The sequence below is a fragment of the Nymphalis io genome, chromosome 3 (genome assembly GCF_905147045.1).
Source record: "Nymphalis io chromosome 3, ilAglIoxx1.1, whole genome shotgun sequence".
Lineage (NCBI taxonomy): Eukaryota > Metazoa > Arthropoda > Insecta > Lepidoptera > Nymphalidae > Nymphalis > Nymphalis io.
The window spans coordinates 6,890,462-6,913,660 of NC_065890.1; the positions used below are offsets into that span (position 1 = coordinate 6,890,462).

A 23,199-nucleotide genomic window follows, 5' to 3' on the forward strand; every position below is an offset into this window, starting at 1 on the left:
ATTACATAACACATACACATCTAGTAACAAATTTAAGAGTTCGTAACAGTTAAATGGAACAACACACTTTCCTTCTATTTAATTTAAAGCATCGTGAGCATAATTTTATTTTAAACGAATACATTTTGGTCTCTTTCAGTTATATAAAACTCGTTTTTATGTATGTTTCCAGTCTCTGATGTGAAAGTTATCATGCACTATTACTGCAATAAGATACACAATCGATATGTCCTATTTAGCACCAATGAATATACCTTTGTACCATATTTATTGTATGTATATAATAATCTTTTTATAATGTTAATCTCTTTCTTCTCATGATCAGGTACGCCTTATCGTAAGCTAAATCTTAAACCAATATAAATGCTAATGATAGTCTCTTGAACCGCCAAAGTTTTCATTTGGTTTCAAATTGCTTAAATAGGTTTGGATAGCTTGATCGTAACTATTTGATTGAAAAGAATTATGGCCATCTTGATCGCCAGAAAACCCATGAATATCTTGTGATGGTTGTGCATAATAGTTACCCCCTGGATTATTTTCCTCGCCACTGGCTCCATAGCTGTTTTCGTGATTACCTTCGTCATAAGACTGGATCTTAGATCCATCGTACGTGTCGCCGGCTATTGAGATATCGTGAGGAGCTTCTTGCACTTGATATGAGTTACCGTCGTGTTGACGATTTTGGAACTGGTTTCCGTGTCCGACGTCGAGAGCTTCCTGACCGTTGGGATTGTGCGCTACAGGAACTTTTATAATCTGTGGTACTGGTACAGGATATGGTCTGTTAACATGTACAGGATAAGGCACCTTTTCCACAACCTTTACCGGGTACGGTACGGGAACTTTAACGGCAATTGTCTTAGTGATTTTTATTACTTTAACTGGTGTTTCGGGCACTTCGACATGTTGACCAAGATCCTGCAACTCAGTTTCATATCCTTCTACTGGTATCGTGTGGGTGTAATGTGATGCGAGACAAATGCTAGTGCAGCATAGTAACGTTATTAATTTCTGCAACAAATAAATTTATTAAATACAATCAATTCGTAAATATTAATAGCATAATTATTTACCTATATAAATGTATTATTTATCCTCAACAATAAAACAAAAAAATATAATTAATATAGCGCTCTACTTTACGTAAGAATTTTTAGTGCTCAATTTTCAAACCAGGGTCAGAAAAAAAGGAAACAATATTATATAAGAAATTATGTAATGTGATTACTTCCGAGCATTTGATATAGCCAACAAGTTCGACTACGGCGCAATCGCCACAACAAACAAAAAATACTAACCGGTATTTCCATTGTACGGCTGGTGAGCGTTAGTCCGAGGTACAGCTAAAACTATCGACTGACAAGTGTATTGAGTTGCTTTATATAGTGCATTCTCTCGGTAAAGAGTGGCTGCCTATAACCTGGGCTAACGATTACTTTCTTTAATACTCGCTCACCGTCATTGTATAGATGCAGTTTAATAGGTGCGGTGGCGGAACATTCACTGTTATAACTGCATCTTATTTAATATAATGTTAGGTACCTCCCTATATATTTTTAGGTTATTGAAAAGTATTTATTTTATGATAAATAAAACTTTAATAAGTAAACAGATCTTATACAATAACTCGCTCGTTTGTACTCGCTTAATCATACTTCCAAGATTTGGTATCATACGTATGTGAAAGTAAACTCATGCCTTCCGAGACATTGTCAGGAAGATGATGTTGTTTATATATTAACGTCATACTATTAGTTTTTTGCAACATTATCCGCGTCAAAATTATAATTTCGTAACTTGGCATTATTACCCAGGAACCAGGGTCCCACTATGTTAAAATCATTACAATCGGCCGATTCGTTTAATAGTTGTGAGGTAATAACCAGACTGAAATAATTAAGACATTTTAAAATACAGTATCATATTATTTTTAATTAGTGATTGGATGGCATCGTCATGTATGCTACCCGCTAAACCGTAATACTAGAAGTAGAAGAGTGAGTAGGTAGGTAGGGATGGTTAATATTTGGTATATATATATATACATACCAAATATATTTATATATATATATATATATAACTGCACTATAAGAACAGCTACCACCCAAGACCCAATTTAAAAGACAAAAATATTAACAAATCACGTTGTAAAGTAAACACACAGTATACAATTATTTTATGTGACGGATGAAATTCTGGAAATGGAATAGTCTTAAAGTCTTCCTCTTAAAAGGAAAATCGCAATTTATTCTATTTAGTTATAAGAAAATAGTTTCTTTTCGCGTATAAATTAAAGTTATCATACAAAAACGAATTCCTGATCTACTGTTCTGGACAAATCCAATATACTGACATCGCAATGCACGTGTAACTTAAGAGGATTTATCTTTTAGGATCGCAATAGCTTGTATAACAAATAAAAAGAAAACGAAATAAAACTAGTACGAGTGTAGAAATAATACTTATATTATATCATCCATCACAGACGCAATCTTTAGAAAGGTATTAAAAGGCTCTCGTGTAATGGAAAATGTATTAAATAAGTTATAATGCATATAATTATTTGGTAAAAATTTAAACTGTCATTCTGTCAGATAAGACCCTGACGATAGAACCTGATCCGCCAACGTTGAAAGCCTTTTCGTGCCATAGCAAAAGATGCCCGCTTGATCCTTCTGATGGATATTCAAATCCTCTATAAATGTATTTCATCAAAATGTCTATATCGTCTTGTGATAAAGTAGCAACGGCCTCTTCAATCTGCGCTGACTTTATTGCGAGTAGGACTTTCAATGTCAGGGTAAGTGCGTTGTCCTGAAAGGAAAAATAAAGTATACTACTAGTAAAATCAAATAATAGAAATTTTCAGTGTTTTTTGTAATAGCAAGTGCAATAGTTTCCTCTATATTAAACATATTAAAAACATCAATATTATTTCCAGCACTAGCAACAACAGATGATCATCGAAAATTACTAAATGTGACTCCGTAAGATTTATTTTTAAGATATTTTCCCTATTATTTGTAATAGAATTTTTTTTAAGTAATTTATTAAGTGTTTCTTTTTAAATATTGTTCCAAGAAAGCTTTCTTGTAAAGTTTTCCACGTGTCGTCTTGAAAGAAAGGACAACGATTACGCACATTTCTGTCAAGCTTAAATTGAAAATCGAAACTCAATTGAAATTAATAAAAGTTCAATTGAGTTTCGGTATCTGAAGCGGACGCACCATGTTTTTTAAGAGCCGATTCTGATTTTTGTGCTTTAAATAACTCATAATTGCATAATTTTGAACTGTGCTTTGGATAATTATCATTTTGGAAATCCATTTCCAATTAACCTTAACCTGGAAGGCACATCATGTTGCTTTACATTTATTTTATACTAATCCTTTTCATGGTTCCTTCCACTCCAACCAAATATAATAGCACTGGAGTGCTAGGGCTCGAGAAGCATCTTCAAACCAAGTTGCAAACAAGTAAGTGTTAAGCCGGCTCGACACTCGTCCATGAATCGAGGCGGCGAACTTTGGCCGATTCACGTGTGGTCTTTTCGCGAAAAATATGGTCCTCTACATACGCAACGTGCCGGGTTTCCTCTTTTTTTTATAAATATAAATTATACATTTTTTCTATGTTTTATGGTTTATGGCAGTCACTGTTAACATATTATTCTTATATATTTCATATTCATTTCTTCATAATTATTGTAATTATTTAATAATCATTTTGTATTTTTATAACGAACTTGTGTATTGTTTTTTTTCTTTGCTGTAAAGCTCCATATGTGCGATAAAGTGCTTTTTAACCTTTTTTTTTAAGAGCTTTAAATCTTTGGGCAGTAAAAATAGTCCTATAGCAAGTTTTCATATTTACTTATAGCTATATAAAGATAAAAATATACCTTTTATCCTAAATCATAGAGTTGAGAAGTTCAATGTGAAAAATAAAAGAATACAGAATTAAAGAACAAACAAAGTAGTGTCTAATAGCCAGTTCCACTCACTTTTATTTGCTGATTCGACGACCCCAAAGGAGCATTGTTCAAAACATGTTTAAGTGCTTCAATGTAGCGACCTGTGTTTTTGTGATTAAGAAAAAAAAGTTATGATAATATTGACTGAGAATTATAGAACAGTTGGACTATACCCAATTCCAATCGGAGTAGGAATAAAGGTAAACAAACCATACCATATATATTACAAATTGCATGTGATTTTCCAAATGTTCTGCTGTATTATGCTATCTTGATTAATTTACCTTTATTTATAATACAACACTATTCCACTTAACTAGTTATAACCTCATTAATTAACCTTTCGAAATTCCGACTACAACTTTGTGGACATTGAAAATGCCGTATTTTCACTAATCCATAGTGAATATCATAGATTATTCAATGATATTGAGTCAATTAATATTTGTGACCAATGATATTGGTGTCAAAGTTATTTATTTGGGTTTATTCTTTTTGTGGTCAGAATAGACAACAGGTAGAACTTGATTACTGTAATCCAGTCATTGAAAATTGTTGTTTCAAGTTATCAATACTGATATTTTTACACACAAGTCATGTTATTTAAGCAGTTTAGTTGCTTTTGGAAAGTTGGCACACATATGAAAAAAAGTATATAATATAGCTGTTTATCAAAACATTATAAATTTAATAAGTTTTTAAATAACATGTTTTGTGCAAATAATCATATGGGAATAATATTGAGAGCATATACATTGAATAGTAAATAAATAAAAGAACTAAGATCTAAACACAACAAAATGCAGTTACAACAATAAAAACATGTACGGAAATGTAATATTATAATTTTGTTCAATTATTCTTTTATTTGTTGGAGTCATTCATTTTTGATTTATACCTATATTCGTTTACTAAAACAACTATGAGTCATTAAACTGAATATGTCAACATGTTTTAAAATGTAAAAAAATAGTTTTTTTGTTAATTTAATAATTAACGATGTGTATTAGGCTGAAAAGGATATTGATTGAGTAATGCACAGACTTCTCCCTCATCAGGACCAGTTGGTATAGATTGTTCGGATTCGTCTTCTTTGAAATTATCTTCGTTGTATTGATCAATATCAATTTTTCGAAAGGCAGAACTGGAAGTATTCTTAGCCATTACTTTATTATTACCAACTTTTACAACAATAAACCCAGGCTTTAATCAAAACTTCTTAATTAAAGCTGAACCCTGAGGAGCGAAATAGATTAACAGAATAAGAAACTGACTCTAGTGACAATACTGACAATTTTTTATTGACAATTTGATTTGACATTGACAATACCTATAGAGTAAAAAGCTTCTAGTACTCGTTGGATCAGCGTGCCAATATGTGAGTGAATAAGCACAACCAACAGTACAGTAACAGCCTGTTAATGTTCCACTGCTGTGCTAAGGCCATTTCTCCATTTTGAGGAGAAGGTTTGGAGCTTATTCCATCACGCTGCTCCAATGCGGGCTGGTAGAATACACATGTGGCAGAATTTCAATAAAATTAGACACATGCAGGTTTCCTCACGATGTTTTCTTTTATCGTCAAGTACGGGATGAAATATAAACACAAATTAAGCACATGAAAATTCAGTGGTACTTGCCCGGGTTTGAATCCATGATCGTCGGTTAAAATTCACGCGTTTTCACCACTAGGCCATCTTGGCTGATCTATTCAAACACAACCGAATCATCCGATTTGCGTGTGGTTTGTCATTAGCGCAAGCGCTGGCTGACAGCTACAGGTTATTTGAGTGAACTTTAAACTTTCAAAGGACTAGTGCTCGCCATCATTAGCAATCTCACAATCAATCAATCAACAGCCAATCGTTGTCCACTGCTGAACATAGGCCTCTTCCAAGGTGCGCCAAAGCTCCCTGTCCTCCGCCTTCCGCATCCAGTTGGTGCCCGCCACCTTCTTAAGGTCGTCGGTCCACCTGGCTGGAGGGCGCCCTACGCTGCGCTTGCCGATTCGCGGTCTCCACTCTAGGACTCGTTTGCTCCAACGGCCATCGGTCTTACGACATACGTGACCAGCCCACTGCCACTTCAGCCTGCTAATTTTGCAAGCTATGTCGGTGACTCCGGTTCTTTTCCGGATAATCTCATTTCTGATCTTATCCTTCAAAGATACTCCGAGCATAGCTCGCTCCATAGCACGCTGAGCGACTTTGAATTTGTGGACTAGTCCCGCAGTTAGTGTCCACGTTTCGGCACCGTATGTCATGGCAGGTAAGACGCATTGGTTGATTGGTCAATAGGAACATAGCATGTTAGTATTTTATTATAAACTTATAGTATAATAATGATGACGTCTTAAACATAGCTAAATTTTTTAGTAAGAATCAAGTAAGACTATCGCCTTAACGTCAATCACTATCGAATAAAATATTTAAATGTAATTAGTAAGTGATTTTTAATGATTGAAGTAAGAGCATGTGCTCCTATACTCTGTTTTTGAATTTTTTGAGATATAATAAACGGCAGGAACAGTAAAAGATTTACCAAAAACCTAAAATATATCCATAACTTGCTCAGAATTTATATAAGAATTATGTACATAATGATATAGTCTATATTTTTTAGGTTTATATAATATTATTATAACTAAATACTAGTTATACACACCACGATATATTTCATGAAACAAAACAAACTTAAAGAGCTGCCTTCACTTGAATATGTAAAATCTATATTAAAACGGAAGACTAAACACATTTTAGTATTTTCTAAGTCTCAAATAAAATGATTCTACTTATTCCTAAGTCTCATTTATTTACTACACTGTGTAGAAGTAAGAAAAAGCATCTTATATTTGGGTCTATGTGCAAAAAAGTGTCCACCGAAATGTATGAAATAATGGTTCAACAAATTTCCAGAATGGCGAAGGAATTGGTGACTTCAGTAGGATTTATAAATATGATAATCGAATATCATAATCGAATCTTTTGAAGGCGGCGGTTCAACATTCTCTAACTAATTCCATTTTGACCTACCGAGTCTTTTTTTACCATCTAAATTTTATACATTTTTGGGACACTTTTTATTCACAAAGATACTTCTTATGTCTACTCTAGTCATTATAATTGTCTGTCGACTGTCGTTTAACTTGTCAAACAAAATTGTCAGTTTTTTCTAATACATTTCCTGTCGCTGTCATTGCCTATTATAAGTGTCTACAATCTACATTCTAAATAAACCATATCGTGTTTAATAATTCCTATTAGAATTTTTCTCATATTTTCCTACTATATTGTTTGTTCCTGTTGTAACATTTCGAATATATTTGGTCAGAATGACAATGGGCGATGAGTTGCCCGTCACCTCTTTGGTTTTACCAGTTCTCATACGTCCTGTTTTAACCCAGGTAAATAAAGACTTCAATTTATTCTTATAAGCATAACAAAAAGTATGTAAATAATATTTATGAAGTAATCTTTTTTCTGTTTATAGTAAAATATCTACGCCAAACCTAATTTTTTCGAGTCTAGCTGTTGACAAATGATTGTAAAGTCCTTTCACACATTAATTGCTGTTATCGAAGCAATATTACTTGTGTCATACTCGATTCTGTAACTTTTATCTTAGAGTAACAATTGTGTTGCTTATTAAGATAAAGAAGATTAACATTATCATATTTTGTATAATTATCTATCAAATAAGTTCTTCAAATTGTTAAAATTATTTTGCGAGTAAGACTAAATAATTAGAGTATGTAATAAGTTTTTTTTTTTTTAATATTATTAATAATATAAAATTTAGTAACTATATGATACCAAATTTCAGTTAGAAAAATATGATTTGGGGGCTTCACAAACATTACGAGCTGCTCTTACAAAGGCTGAAGCTGCCTTGCCAGGTCTTAACTATGACTTGGTTGCTGGAATTATGAGAAGAGCTGATATTCCTGTTAATATGAATGAAAGCTTACTACGTCTTCAAGGAACATTAACTGAAGCTGAATGTCTGTGTAAATTTACTAAACTTATTTTATTTGGTTTATTTAACTAATATTTAAAGTTTGAAAGTGTTTTTATTATGCTAAATTCAAAGGTGCTGATTTGAGACTGAATAGATCAGAAGAAGCATTTCAAGAGCTTAACAAGAAGTCTGCTGCATTGAAAAAGATTTTAAGCAGGATCCCTGATGAAATCACTGACAGGAAGACTTTTCTTGAAACCATCAAGTATGTTTATTAAAGTATACTTTAGGTTTAGGTTAAATATACAGGCTGGAAATTTGAAATGGATAAATAAGGGTGACATGCACCTGATCCAGTGGCATAGCTATCGTAGGGCCAGGTGGTGCAGTGCACTAGGACCCCGAAATTATTTTGTTTTCTTTTTTTTATGTCTTTTAATGAACATCAACAATTAATCTTGATTTAAGATTTTTAGCACATGAGCCAAGGGTCCTCGCATGTGCTGTTTGTTATCTTTATTTCAGTTATTTGGTAGTTTGGATGAGTACACCTGTAGCACATTGGATCAGCGATAAGCTCACCTGCTTGACGGTTGTGAGATTAATTTGACATTTCTACCCATCAACTTTTTAGTCAAGTAAATGAGAACTGATGCAAGGCAAGGGCGCATGCCCTTGATATGATATTTGCGATGTTTTCATCTTTCTGGGGTCTGAGACGCATTATAATAGTTGACGCTAGGTGTGTCACTGATTGTTGTAATTTGTAATTCCCTACTACCAGCTTTATTTCATCAAGTATCACCACTAATGCTATTATTTCTATTTCGCACATTCATCCATCTGGCACCTTATCGTGCTAGAACTTATTTTCTCTAAAAAAAATTCCAATGACAAAACATGTATGATACAGATTGCAGCACAACGGTTACCATATAATCTATAATAACTCTCAACTTGATCGACAATGTAAAAATAAAGAACGTTTTTCTAAGCTGAAGTTCAAATTGACAAATGAGCTACTGTAGAAACTATAATATCTTATTATGAATTAATATTGATTTTATAACAGTATTAGTATATGATTAGCAAAGAACTTTACTCTCTATCGTATCATTACCAAACAAACTGTTTTGTGGTTTTTTTTGTTGAGCTTCCTGTAATATTTACTAAACATTGACAAACAATGTAGGAAAATCTCGAAAGAATTTCCAAAGTTTTTTCCAAAATCGTTTTTTTGGTCTCATCTGTATCATTGATCTCATCTGTACAATAAATATTCTGTATTGTCATGTGCGTCGTTGTTTATGTATTCATTTTTTCTTCTATTAAACACATAGAGATTCTACCCCTCAAAGAGACAACATATGGATTTAGCCTACTAGGGATAAGTTGAACTCATTGTTTCCTACTCTTGTTCCTATCTATAATTTTGAAGGCCAATATAAGTTCAAGCTACCCGGAAAGAAGTGATGAGGGCCCGATTCTTTCCTTAAGCACCGGGGCCCTTGTCCACCTAGCTATGCCACTGACCTAATCATTTCAGTAAATTCTCCATAGAGCCTGCGCAGGAGATATTTTAATGCACAAGTATGTGCCACAACACAGGGCACTCTTATTGTTTGGGATGGCAATTTTGCCAAAAACCTAAATCAAACACTTTCTTAGGCCTGACTTAAGATATAAACCAGGAAATTCAGCTATAGATCTCTCTTCAGCTAAATATCTCCAGCTATCAAACTACCAATTAAAAGACTCAATATGAGCACACATAATGTCTTGTTTTACAATTAGCAAGCAAATAAGAAGGGTATATCTCACTAGACACACAGATATATTCATAATCATTTGCATATAATCCAAGTCTAGAAAAGGATAAATACTAATATTACACAAAACTTTTTCCACATATTTTATATTATAAAATACATCTACTTATCAAACTTGATGTCTTCATTACACACAAGTAAATAAAAAAAAACGAGGACACTGTATTATTAAAAAACTGACTCTTTGACTCTTTGACTGCCTCGTTGGTCTAGTGGCTAGATGTAAGGCCGTAGACCCGGAGGAGAGAGATAATAACCCTGGGTTCAAATCCCAGGTTGGGCCAGTAAAAAGTTGTTTAGGTTTTTCTGTCGAAAATTTTCAAAAGCAACCCGGAGTTTGGAAGGTGGAAGTGTGTACACTCCTATGCCCCGGTAAGCTCGTAAACCTCTCCTCTTCTTGACCTCCTTCCGGTCGTGTCGGATTGCCGTCTAAATGGATTTTGAAATTTAGGGATTAGAGAGTGCACCTGTGTTAGCACACACACATGTGCACTATAATATGTCCTACGCAATTGGCTAACGTCTCTTGAGATTGGCCGCCGTGGCCGAAATCGGTCTGGAGGATATGAATATTATTATTAAAAAAAAAAAAAAAAACAATTTAATGTACAGTGGTGGTAACATAACTAAGAACGCTTATTAAAGGGAAGATTTTTTCAAACTAACTAGTATAACTAATTGCATGTATATTTTTGTATTTCATTCGGTATCGTAAAACTTTTCCATACTACATTCGTTGGTCGTGGTACATTCGTTGATACACATGATTAGCTAAAAAATAAATAGATAAACTTTATACATTAGATCTAAACCTAGTATTTCTAGTCATTTAGTCATCTCGTCGAGATGATCGTTAATATCGTTCGTTTTCACTACTGTATTTGTATTGAATGGTCAATATGATATTACTAAACACGTGATATATAAGCTCTTAAAGCAATTTTAAATATTTTGATATCTTCAGAGAAATAGCATCAGCTATTAAAAAACTACTGGATGCAGTAAACGAGGTATCCACATATACACCTGGTCAAGGAAAGCAGGCTCTAGAGCAAAGAAAAAGAGAATTTGTGAAGTATTCCAAAAGATTTTCTAACACTTTAAAGGAATATTTTAAAGAAGGACAGTAAGTACAGTTTGCTATTACTTTGCAAAATCACACACACACAGACATGTTATGACTTGTTTTGAAAACCAAAAATGGTGTATACCATTGATTATAATCACAATTCATTATTCTTGATCCATACTTAAAAAAAGTTATAGCACATTTTTAAAATGAAAGAATTATAATGGCCGCCATTAGAATTGTTGCAGAAACCAAAACAATAAGACATAATAGAAAGCGCATTGTGATAAATTATTCATTTATCAAGACCTTAAATTTATGATTTTGCTTTTGAAAGTCTTTTTAAATTATTGTCAAAATATTTTATCTCCCGTATCAAAATGCCACAAGAACATAGCCACCTAACCTAACCACAGATTCTACTGAACCATAACATTTCATTTAAATGAGAGAAATAATTAGTAATTTAATTGTTGAAACTAAATTTTTCATTTCAGGGCTAATGCAGTATTTGTGAGTGCACTTTATTTAATTTACCAAACAAATCAAATCTTGTACACTGTAAAAAATAAGTCAGAGTGAAACATTTGATTAATATACAAATGATTAAATATGTATACAATAGTAATTAAACAAATATTTGTTTTCGTATTCTTAATTGAAATAACCATAAATAAATGTTATATAATAGTAAAATCTAATTTGTAAGTATTTGTTTAAACACTAAATATAAAAATAAGACGTCAATATTATGTGTAACAAAAACATTTTGTTAGATATGGAACTTTATTTTAAAAATTAGAAATTAAGTAAGTTTGACAATTTGTAATCAACATAATACAGAACATTTTAGAGTTGTTATAAATACAGTAAAAAAATATATAAAAATATTTTTGCACTTTTAATTTATAGTCTATTTTGAGTAGGTCAGTTTGAATACCTTAATTATATTATGAATACAGAATATTCTAAAAACATACAAGCTTTTGTTACTACAAAATATAAAAATTGACATTTTAGAGTTGTTATAAATACAGTAAAAAAATATATAAAAATATTTTTGCACTTTTAATTTATAGTCTATTTTGAGTATTACAGAATATTCTAAAAACATACAAGCTTTTGTTACTACAAAATATAAAAATTGGTAGTAGTAACTGAATTATATTTTTTAAATTTTGTTTCCTTACTTTATTATTTCTGGCACTGGTTTTTTAAATTGTAGTTATTAAGACTTAAAATATATATTTTTTAAACATTGTAGGTAAAAATAATTCAATAATGTAATCGTTTTGCGTTCGGATTTCGTCTCATGAACATAATAAAATAATTATAAATTATTTTCCCGCAAATAATTTCTACTGTCCAAGAGAAAGAGGAAGTCGGTAAATTTAGTTCTGTGAAAAATTAATTATCATAATATATTTTTATTAATAAACTTTCATTTGCCTTTAAGGTGTATATATATATATATATATATATATATATATATATATATATATATATATATATATATATATATATATATATACACCTATATATATATATATATATACACCTTATCAGTAAAATCGAAGAAATGTTCAGTATTTGTCAAATAGTCGGTAATTGGTAATAATACCATTCATTATGGTAACAGACTAAATATAAATATGGAGTTATAAAAAATTATTAGTTTTGCACATAATATATTGTTTGTTGTTATTGTGTAAATTTTTAAATACTTTATTTAGCTTATAATTTAATACAGTTAACATTACCTGAACTGATGTGGTTTCATTTAAACTTCCTTGGGACCTAAGTCATGTAACTAGTGTTTGCTCAGTTGTTGCATGTTTGGAACTTTTTCCATTCGTATTTTCAACTTTTTGTATTTGTTTTACCTTGTGTATTTATATTTGTATAATATATAATATAACATAGATAGGGATATATGTTTTTTTTATGATTTGAATTCTCTGATAGGCTACGAATAAAATTAATTTGTCACGCTGTTAAGTAATTCTTAGTTATAACCCGGGTTAAGGATGTTGTTTACATTCCCGTGCGTCCTGCTTCTGATGTCTTCGGTCGTATCGATACCACATCGGATTGAAAGGGAGGGTCAGATCTTTATTCAATATAGAACCGTTACACTTGCTTATTGATTGTCATAAATTTACCAATAGACAAGGAATACAGTAACAGTAACAGCCTGTTAATGTCCCACTGCTGGGCCAAGGCCTCCTCTCCCTTTTAAGGAGAAGGTTGTGGAGCTTATTCCACCACGCTGCTCCAATGCGGGTTGGTAGAATACACATGTGGCAGAATTTCAATGAAATTAGACACATGCAGGTTTCCTCACGATGTTTTCCTTCACCGTTAAGCACAAAATGAATTAAATACAAAATAAGCATATGACAATTCAGCGGTGCTTGTCTGGGTTTGAATCTATGATCATTGGTTAAGTTCACGCTTTCTAACCACTAGACCATCTCAGTTTAAAATAATTATTAATAATATTATGTCTAATTTTACTGAAATTCTGTCACATGTTCATTCCACCAACCCATATTAGAATAAGCTCTAAACCTTCTCTAAAAAGAAGAGAGGAGGCCTTAGCCCAGCAGTGTGAAAGGCACAGGCTATTACTTTACTTTTTTATAAGACATCATTTTATTTTAATTTACCTATATATTATAAGTAATTGCTGACATTCGTGATTGGATTGGGAATTATATATGTATTTTATTATATATGATGATTATAGATATAGATACACTCCGTTGTGCAATCAATTTCAAAATTAGATATCATGAAAAATATTCAAATTCACCAAAAATATTTTTTTTATAATATTGCGAGCTCGTGGGAAATTAGGAGATTAAAAAATATTTTGGTATCGTTTCTAATGCATTTTAGTGAAAGACGGTGGTAAAATAGTTTCGTGACCGCGTTGACGTGGGTCATGAAGCCTGCAATGTGATTCGTCTCGTCGTGCGACAGCGGACAATGGCTGGTCGACGGTCGTGCCTCTTGAACTCGACGCGTCTCAACCATTCCTGCCCGTGACACTTGACATAAGCACCCGCGGTCCACGACCTCACATATTTCCGCGTACACATTTTTTACTAATTTCTTTATAGTTGGTTAGTGACGATCCAATTCGAACTTCGTTTTTTACTGACTTGGGTAAACAATGAATCAATAAAATATATCAGCAGCGAATAAGATTATTTATTACGTAATATCTACTTGTCTTCCTTTTTTTTGGCCAAATAAATAGATAAATACGTGTTAACGAATATACGGTGAAATGTTTCTTTAGAATTATCCATTGAAATTCCATCATTTTTGTCTATTTCTAATTTCTACTTCTTTATGGTTTTATTTATATTTTTTAAAATTAACGCTTAAGTAGCTACTTGCCTATTGATTATTATTTATTTACATAACTTTTATTGTTTCGACTACATATTATAATCTATATTGATTTTTTATACTTCATTCATTGTTTGAAATGATTGTTGACGGTTTACCTAAGTCTTAGATGTTAATTGTAGGATGATATAGATGTGGAGGTATACAATAGCTCACTTTCTTTCCGGATCAATAAGAACGTTCGTCTTATGACACCGAAACTTAACAATGAGTCAATCATACGGATCAGTTAAAATATTCATAGCTTTAAAGCGGAGGCGTAATCGATTTTAACTTCGACGTGTCAGTCCTGTGCCGGCGCCGCGCCGCTCTTCGAAACAAGAAGATGAAAGCGTTCGATATGTTCATTTTTGTGGTACATTAATTGTCATCGATATTGTTCATTTCAATAGTTCTAGTAGAAAAGGTAAATAAAACCGTAGTGATGAGTAAATCCGTTACAATGATTGTAGTTTTATGCTTGATTATCTGTCAGTCGTGGATCACTAATAGCAATACTTACATTTTAGTAAGTCCGATATTTTTAACACAATAAAAATGAACCGTTAAGTCAAGTTTCTTTGATGTTTTTGTGTTGCGATTTAGTTCTTGAATTTTTTTTATATATTTAGCTAAATTAATGTCGACGTTTGTGTATATATTTTTATTAAAAAAATGACTTTTGAATAGCGTCTGTTTATTCATACGTAGTTAGACAATTGCCTAGGAATAACAGTGTGCTGATGACAAATTAGGTGTATGGTATTTAAAATGTTTTATTTTCTCAGTCTGGAAACACAAATACATAAACTTCATTTTATACCGTTGACAGTTTTGTTTTTTAGCAATCGTGAGACTATCTATCGTGATAATGTGTAAGATATAAATAAAAAATACATTTTATGATAATCGTCATAGTTACATTAATTTAACTAGTCGCCCGTGGCTTCGCCCGCGTGTGTAGGGGAGGGGGAGATACACCTGAAAGCGTGTATGCAATTTCATGATGATCGGTTGAGTAGTTGAGACGTGATAGCGTTATAAATAAAACTCACTTTTTTCATTTACATATTTATACATATTCGTTAGGTTTACATAGGTGGGTACTTACTAATCAATATAATTATATTAACAGAAAGAAAATATACTATATTCACTGAAGTGAATTTCAATTTCAGTTATTTGTTATCAAGTCTATGTAATAAAACTAATAGCTATTACGTGCTAAATGAGCATATTTTCATTTATCAATAAGTAAAAAATAGTGACTAAATATTTGCTTGACGATATTTCCATAATGGGCATAGCTACTATTATTATACGTACTAATTTTAAAAATTTATGTACAAAAACAAATCAGTTGTTATGCGTTTTTTTCTATATATATTTAAGATAATATTTGTCAAAAAAGTAACATTAAGATAGAAAAAAGTCATCTACGTAACCCAGATTTACGAGAGAAAACCTTTTAACCGTTGATGTATACGTACTTCTATAATAAATACAGCGTAAAACAGAATGTAAGAACTCGAAATCTCGACCGATTAATTAATAAAACATACTTTTATAACTCTTTTACGAAATATAGTGTAGGCACCTAAATTGTGTAGACAATTAAAATAAAAAGAATACAAACAACTTTCTTCTCTTTTCTATATTAAGTTTTAATTATTTTATAAAATATCATGGGTTACGGATATTCTTCTGCCATATTCCTAGGTAGGTATGTAATTGCTATATGAAAATATATATCTTATGTTTGGTAATGGTATGTTTTTTTATAAACGTTGGTACCTATATAATAATTGCTCACAGTAAAAAAAGTTTTACTTTAAATCAGTTTAGCGATGCAGTTTCGTATCAGAGGTCTGAATCTAGAATATTACTTACCAATGGGACGAATGATATGTTGACTAACATAAAACGAACCGGTTTCTATTATTTTCTTCCGAGGCCCCTAAAATGGACGATGAATGCTTGTATTAAAGTTCCATTTATAACCATTTAAAAATTAGCATAGCAGACTTTAGAAAAACCTAGTTGTCAATGCAACACATTTTGAATTTATGGTTGAGGAGCATCCCGTAATTGTTGCACATCAATCTCCGTTCCTGGTTGCAAAAACAAAGCATTTGTTATTGAAGATATTAACATTCGATAACCGAAACTGTTATCATGATTTATACTGGTCATTCAAATTTTACATTATACGGAGCGGGATGCATGAAAGTTCAACGACGATTTTGCTTAATTCAGGATGGACGGTCATAATACTTGCGGAGCTAGGTACCGTCATGCGTCACTCATGTGCTCGTACATATTTAGATTTTGGTACCTTTACTATAATATTGACATTAGGCAGACTACTGCATATGGATTTAATTATTATTAATTTCTTGTTAAGTATTTTCTAAGCTTTGTTGAATAAATAATAATAGCCTGTTATTTTATGATACTTCATACATATATTTATATTTATCATTATTACCTTTGTCTTTACTTATGCCAAAATAATATATATTTTCCCTATATGAAGTCTTGTAGCTAGGTATATATGTATGTGTAATATATTAGTAATAATAAAAATATTATACCACCACCAGGTGCACATATGGTAAATGTACTCATGTCTAGAATCTAGATTTTCCGTAACAGACGTATGCCTAGCAAAATATTGATAGACGCGGGCAGTCAGTCCCATATATTTCCCTAAATGTTTTCAGATTTGTCAAATTTCCATGTTTCAGTAGACAGATGTGAGGATGAAATTTCGACGGTATAGCAACCCGTGTCTAATGCGATGCGTAATAAAATATTAATGGAGCATCTGCTGGCGACGAGGTAGTGGCGGCGAAGCGCGGGGCCGCGGCGCATATGCAATGGCGTCTCCCGGCGACGATCATCAGGCAAATCTATGCTAATAGCATTCACGTTGAATAATGCGCTGTTTTGACGTGTCAAGTGTCTGTTTGTTGTATTACAATTTAATTCCAAAAGAACAAAGATAAACACTCCTTTCAAATAAAATGACAGCGTAAACATTACAGGTATCGAAACAAAATTCAAATGACACCATACAAAGCGATATTCATTACTAATACTAAAATTGAAACAGTATTAGCTATTAGCAGCATTTATTAGCTCGTAAGTGAAGCTTAACATTATTTTATTTAGCAATAGCAAACAATGAAATGAAAGCTTTCATTGTTAATTAATTCTGCATTCACTTTGCAAGCCTATTCTCATGGGTAGGATCTATTCCCACAGGACCAATAAGGGTCACTCGTGAGACAATATTATGAGTGGTGGTGCAGCGGGCGCCAGCGCAAGCGCATTGCGCACCGCACCCGGCATCTGTTCCCTGTCGTGGGAGTGTGTTTGGAAACCGATCGCACATCATACAACAATAACAAATAAACGAGCCGCCCGTGACAGGTCACCCGGACTTACCCCTCGGAAGCTGTGTGAACTGAGCCTTTCAATTAATAATATTACTAAATAAATCCCCATCTCAATAAAGTACATAATGGATAATGTAGAGGCGCCTACACATTGGATAATACCTTAAACGCGGAACATAAAGTCATTGCTTTTAACGAAGATTTTTTTTTCCCACGAATTTTCTCATTTACTGAAAAATTACAAAAAAATATGTTGACGTATTTGTCTTAAAATATTATTGTAATAAAGCAAATTATGCATAATCTATTAATATTACCTTTTAAAAAATAAAATTAAAGCTAAAAAATTATGATGATATCATTGAATAATTATTTAAAACCCGCTTTTTGAGGGGTTTAGCTGGTACATACGATACTACATATTATAGTACGTACCATCTGACACGATGATCAACCCTGCGTGACCACTCAATGTAGTGGTTTGTGCTTATCAACAAATATATGATAAGCACATCCAATTGCGATCCCCTTTGTACTTTAATAAGAATGAGTTACGAATTCCAATTTTAATGTTGATGTCGTACTTCGTAAACAGTCAACTGTGCAAGAGGTATTATAGAGCTTACGTGTGTTTGTCAACACAGGTGCTGTACAAGAGTACCTCTCTTCATTACCTCATTCTCGAAATCCAATGGGATTATAATCCGACACGACCGGAAAGCTTAGGCACAGAACCAATGGTTTTACGTACGTATGCACTCTCCGAGTCACGGAAGTGTAATACTGCCAATTTCCAAACCTTGGGCACAGAAGGTACTGCTTTTCTGTAGAATCTACATTCTGAACTGGTGGTAGCTCCTATAGCATGACAATGAATTAAATATATATATATGTATATAGTATATAAAATAACTATAATTAAAATAAAATACTATATATATATATATATATATATATATATATATATATCTATATATATATAGTATATCTATATATATTTTAATATTTCCTTATGTATTAAAAAATATCGTTATTAATGTATTTTATTATTTTACTAGACATGCAAAACCACTTACTAAAATTTAACGTGCTGTTCTTTTTAACACCTTCATAGAACTTACTCAGCACATCTTATAATATGCAGACGTCATCACCATCCCGATTACAAGCAAGCTATGACGCGCATATGTTAACACATTTAGTTTAAAATAATAGTGCGACTATTCACATTTATGTTCATGAATGTATTTGAATGATATTTAAATGTAATTATTGGGTTGAATTAAACATAAAACAAAATAGTGTTGTATAGCGTAAACACCAGCAGTTATGTTCCAGTCCATAAGGTTTTCGATTATATCATCCGCGTGTCGAGCCCAACTGTCGACGGTCGCGTGCCCGCTTAATAAGCTCTTAATGAAATTAACGACTGTTGCGACGTGCCATATTGATAGGGATGACCAACAAAAATGTTACAATTAGAAATTTCGTGTGGATGTATCGGACCCCTCTTAAATAAATTAAAATTAGCTGCTGACTACCCTTATATCTGAACTGTAACGTATGTTATAAGTTTTGTATGATTTAACAATGTATGTGTACATACACATTCTACTATTTATTTTTGTTCTAATATATTATCTTTCTATATTAATATCATATAAATTTGTAATGAGTTTTTATCTTTTTAACTTTGTCGATTAATAAATTTAAACGTTTTTAATTATTAATAAGTGTTTATACCCTATAAATTATTTCATTTTTTTTTATAATAAAGTGTTCGTTTAAATGTAATTTTATTTTTTATTATCTTATAAAATTTTTTCAACAGTATGGTGAAATTTTAATACACAAAACGTGACTCACGTGTGTTTCCTTTGCACTGCTTAGAACTAACAGTTTGTTGAGTATCGGGCGCAGAGAAGGATTTTCTTTGTACATTATCAAGGGCGACGCGAGCCCTGTTTACTTACGTGTTGCTTAATGTTACCTATTTCTGTCGGGAATCGCGATCCCCTTTGAGGCATAAGATATATGCCTCAAAGGGGAACACGTGCGCTCGCGCAAACACATGTGTGCCAGAATTCACATTGACTTCTTTCAGAAGCTGATTAGATAACGTATGATACGAAAGGCAATTAGCTTTTATGATTTAAATTATAGGTTACAGCAACAAGTAGGTTTTTATTCATACAGAATATGAATACATTTATTGGTATATAGGTAATGATATTTTAACTTAGAAAGGAACTTGCGTGATTTATTGTTTTCAAATAAGAGTGCTTCTCAAATTAAATTGTATTAATAACTACTAAGCAAATAAAAATTGTGAAATATCATCGTTTGTAAAACGTTTTTTTAGACGTAAACATTTAAGTCGATTTATTTAATATAATGGCAGGAAATTGTTAGGTTATTAAATCATCGATATAATCAATATAAGTGGGTTTTATTCTTTAACCAAATATACTGCCAATAAAATCGATTGTTCTTATCAGTTACAAGATGAATGATTGAATTGATAAAATGGAAAAAATGTACCACGACTGGGCAAAGGTATTCATTTAGGACCTTACATATAGTTAATATACATTTCAAAATGCAACCGGGAAAGCTGAATTTTTACACATTGTGCATACCCTCCTTAGTGACCAGAAAAGTTTAACGTGGAATTGTCGACCATAGTTTCCTATGAGCTTTCTCTGTCATTTTGATAACTTGGCATTTTTTATGGTCTTTTTTACGATTTAAGTGGTATATTTTTTTTATCTACCACTGATCGTTGTTGAAATATCGGATGACTAAGAAGATTTTTGTTGTTTTCTTCAAGAGAACATGATATCGAAAAAATATATATTATCGTGGAGTATGTTAATATCTGTAATGTTAATTTTTGCTTTTTTTAAGACTTGATTTTTACTTCTGAAAACTCAGTGATGCCCAGACTTACCTGCTATATTCCGTTAATATTGTCTTATTCTATTCACTGTACGGAGATGCCGTTACCCTTGTGTCCCGAAGTTAAATTCCGAATAATATCCCGAAGTTAATCATAGAAGTAAACAGAAAAACATTTATACTCTTATATATACGTTAAGTTTTGTGTGTGTTGAATCTAAAAAATTCAAGCAATGATCTGATATCGTATAATTTAAAAAAATATTTGAATCGACCAATATTAATAAAAAAATATAGCAATATTTTAAGGACTTATTTATTTATGAAAACATGGAAAGAAAATAATCATATTGTTGGTCAGTTTAAAACCCTCAATTCCGTTTGATCGACACGTGTCTCGCGACACACGTGTAACGGTGCAACATTCTCACACACACTGCTACGATGCGATCTATGGGCCCAAACCGCAATTCCTATTGACTTATGAATTACGATTCTCATAAAATTCAGAGCTATTCTATTTTATGCCCAAATAATCACGGTTAATACTTCTTAAATAGGCCGTTTCCTGTCTTACAGTCATTTTGGTTCATTATTAAGTAAAGATACTCTTACGATAATAAATCCATATTTGTAACATATAATTTATTTACGTATAATTTTATTTGGTAAACTTGTTAATCGATAGTAGCGAGAAAGATTCCAATCTTCTTTGTTATTAATCTAAGTTCATGAGAATATGCATGATATCAACGGACTTATTGAACATTATGATAATTAAATACATACGCATCGCCTAACGATTTTTTTGTCAAGTAATATACTAACCTTGTCTTGGGAAAGAATTGAACACACCTGCCCGAAGCTTCCGATTGCTTATTTGTTGACTTTGAAAGGGAGACGTTCGGTTAAACAGATTTGACAGAGTTACTCTTTTGAGTACAATTGAAAACTAGTTATAATTAATTCAATATAAATATGCACTAGATCTTTGATCCGGTTTCTTTTGTACGTGATTTCGATCAAAACGAGCTTCATCTGAATACGTTTGATTAAGTACAGGAGATGCATATTAAATACATGAATATTAGTTTCTATAACATAATATGCAGTACAACTTCTGTGAGAAATATATTTAGACTTAAAACATTTTTAGATTTATGTACACTGTTTTTTGTAGCATCTTGTTATTATAGAGGTTGAGTGATGAAAATACTGTTTTTTTTTGTATCTTTGTGCGCATTATGATCGAATCAGCTATAGCAAGATGATTTTAAAAATTTAAATGATTTAAAATAAATGTTTTGCGCAATCAAAAAGAAAAATATGCAAAGATGTGAAAACACTTTTTGGTAAACCTTTTTTAGACTACCACTAAATACCTACTGTAAAAAAGGAATATTTATGATTTTCTATAAATACAATGATTAGCAGAAACGAACATATTCATTTTATACTAAGTAATATTTTTATTTTTATTACATGTGGTAAGAAAACAATTGATTGATTTTCATTCAATTTTTTATGATTGTGCAATTTCGACATGCAAATAAGCTTTAGTCGTGCGAGTGGCTAAGACGTCTGTGTCCTGTACACTACCAGTCCGGATGTAAGGACTTAAAATACAAATCGTATTTATCCAAAAGGCGAGGGCACATATAACACGTGCTCGGTACATAATGTTCAGGTAAAGGGGAGCGTACAGCTGTTTCCACAAGAGTAACATTAAACCACGCCTGCTTTACTTCGCCTTGTGCAACGCTTCATGATGCGGTATTCGAATTTAGTAATTGTAACATTTTCTTTACTTACTGTCATCAAACAGTATATCGTTATTAATATATGAAACGCTTTATAAATAAACAATTCATTTATAATAGTCCATTTTTTAATTGTATTCTTTGAGATGTGTAATAGATTTTACTATAAGGCCGTTGCTCTATTATGGTTATTAGCCAAGAGTTTTCCCAATATAAATAATAATAATAATTATTATTATTAAATAATTATTAAAAATCCCCGTTACATTGAAACACAAACATCAAGGAACTTATTTGTTTTTAACTGACGCTGCTAATGTTTATTAAAGATCAGCTGATGTCATTATACAAAGGCTAACAAAACAAATTTTTGGACAATAGAGTTTACGCAAAGGCAGTTTTGGCGGTATCGACGTTGAATTTCTTTGAAAGCGAGATGGTCCCATGGCACTGGAACAACCTGTGAAGATTCTATTGTTAAGAAAGAATGCATCAAATTCTGAGGCAGCTGCTCAAAACATACATCGCCTATAATGAACAATCGAATTTTTAAAGTGAATTTCAATCCATATTATGCAACTTGATTTATTAAAAAAATTAATAATACATTCGATGTAAGTAAATGTATTCATATAGGTACTCTGTAGATAAAACATTATCGTACTTTATTTTATAAAAAATAAGTCATTTTTTAACGCTTTTATTTAGTCTCAGGTCTCATGTCTAACGTGTGACTGTAAACAAATCTCATTTAATTTGAATTTGAGCTTAGTATTGTTAGTTAATATTAAATTTACTTCAACTGTACTGAATTTTTAAACTGTAGCATAGTTATGTATTATTAAAGTTACTTTTATAATATTTTAACTTAATTGAAATAAAGTACTCAATATCATAGCTAAATTTATAT

At 31.8% G+C, this 23,199-nt stretch overlaps 3 protein-coding genes across 3 annotated transcripts; 1 reads left to right on the top strand and 2 right to left on the bottom strand.

Annotated features, from left to right (window-relative positions):
• Positions 1–32: 32 nt before the first annotated feature.
• LOC126780896 (uncharacterized) lies at positions 33–1,951 on the bottom strand. The gene is made up of 2 exons (XM_050505583.1): positions 1,302–1,951; positions 33–1,014 (listed from the first exon to the last, which is right to left on the bottom strand). Exons 1-2 carry the CDS (start codon positions 1,311–1,313, stop codon positions 367–369), a joined length of 660 nt encoding a protein of 219 aa, XP_050361540.1. The 5' UTR covers positions 1,314–1,951; the 3' UTR covers positions 33–366.
• A 500-nt stretch (positions 1,952–2,451) lies between these two features.
• LOC126780899 (actin-related protein 2/3 complex subunit 5-B) lies at positions 2,452–5,140 on the bottom strand. The gene is made up of 3 exons (XM_050505587.1): positions 5,009–5,140; positions 4,007–4,087; positions 2,452–2,817 (listed from the first exon to the last, which is right to left on the bottom strand). Exons 1-3 carry the CDS (start codon positions 5,138–5,140, stop codon positions 2,578–2,580), a joined length of 453 nt encoding a protein of 150 aa, XP_050361544.1. The 3' UTR covers positions 2,452–2,577.
• Positions 5,141–7,151: 2,011 nt separating this feature from the next.
• On the top strand, positions 7,152–11,827 carry LOC126780898 (programmed cell death protein 10). Its single transcript, XM_050505586.1, has 5 exons — positions 7,152–7,379; positions 7,799–7,976; positions 8,066–8,198; positions 10,727–10,888; positions 11,329–11,827. The coding sequence occupies exons 1-5, from the start codon at positions 7,308–7,310 to the stop codon at positions 11,411–11,413; spliced, it is 630 nt and encodes a 209-aa protein (XP_050361543.1). The 5' UTR covers positions 7,152–7,307; the 3' UTR covers positions 11,414–11,827.
• The last annotated feature ends 11,372 nt before the right edge of the window (positions 11,828–23,199 follow it).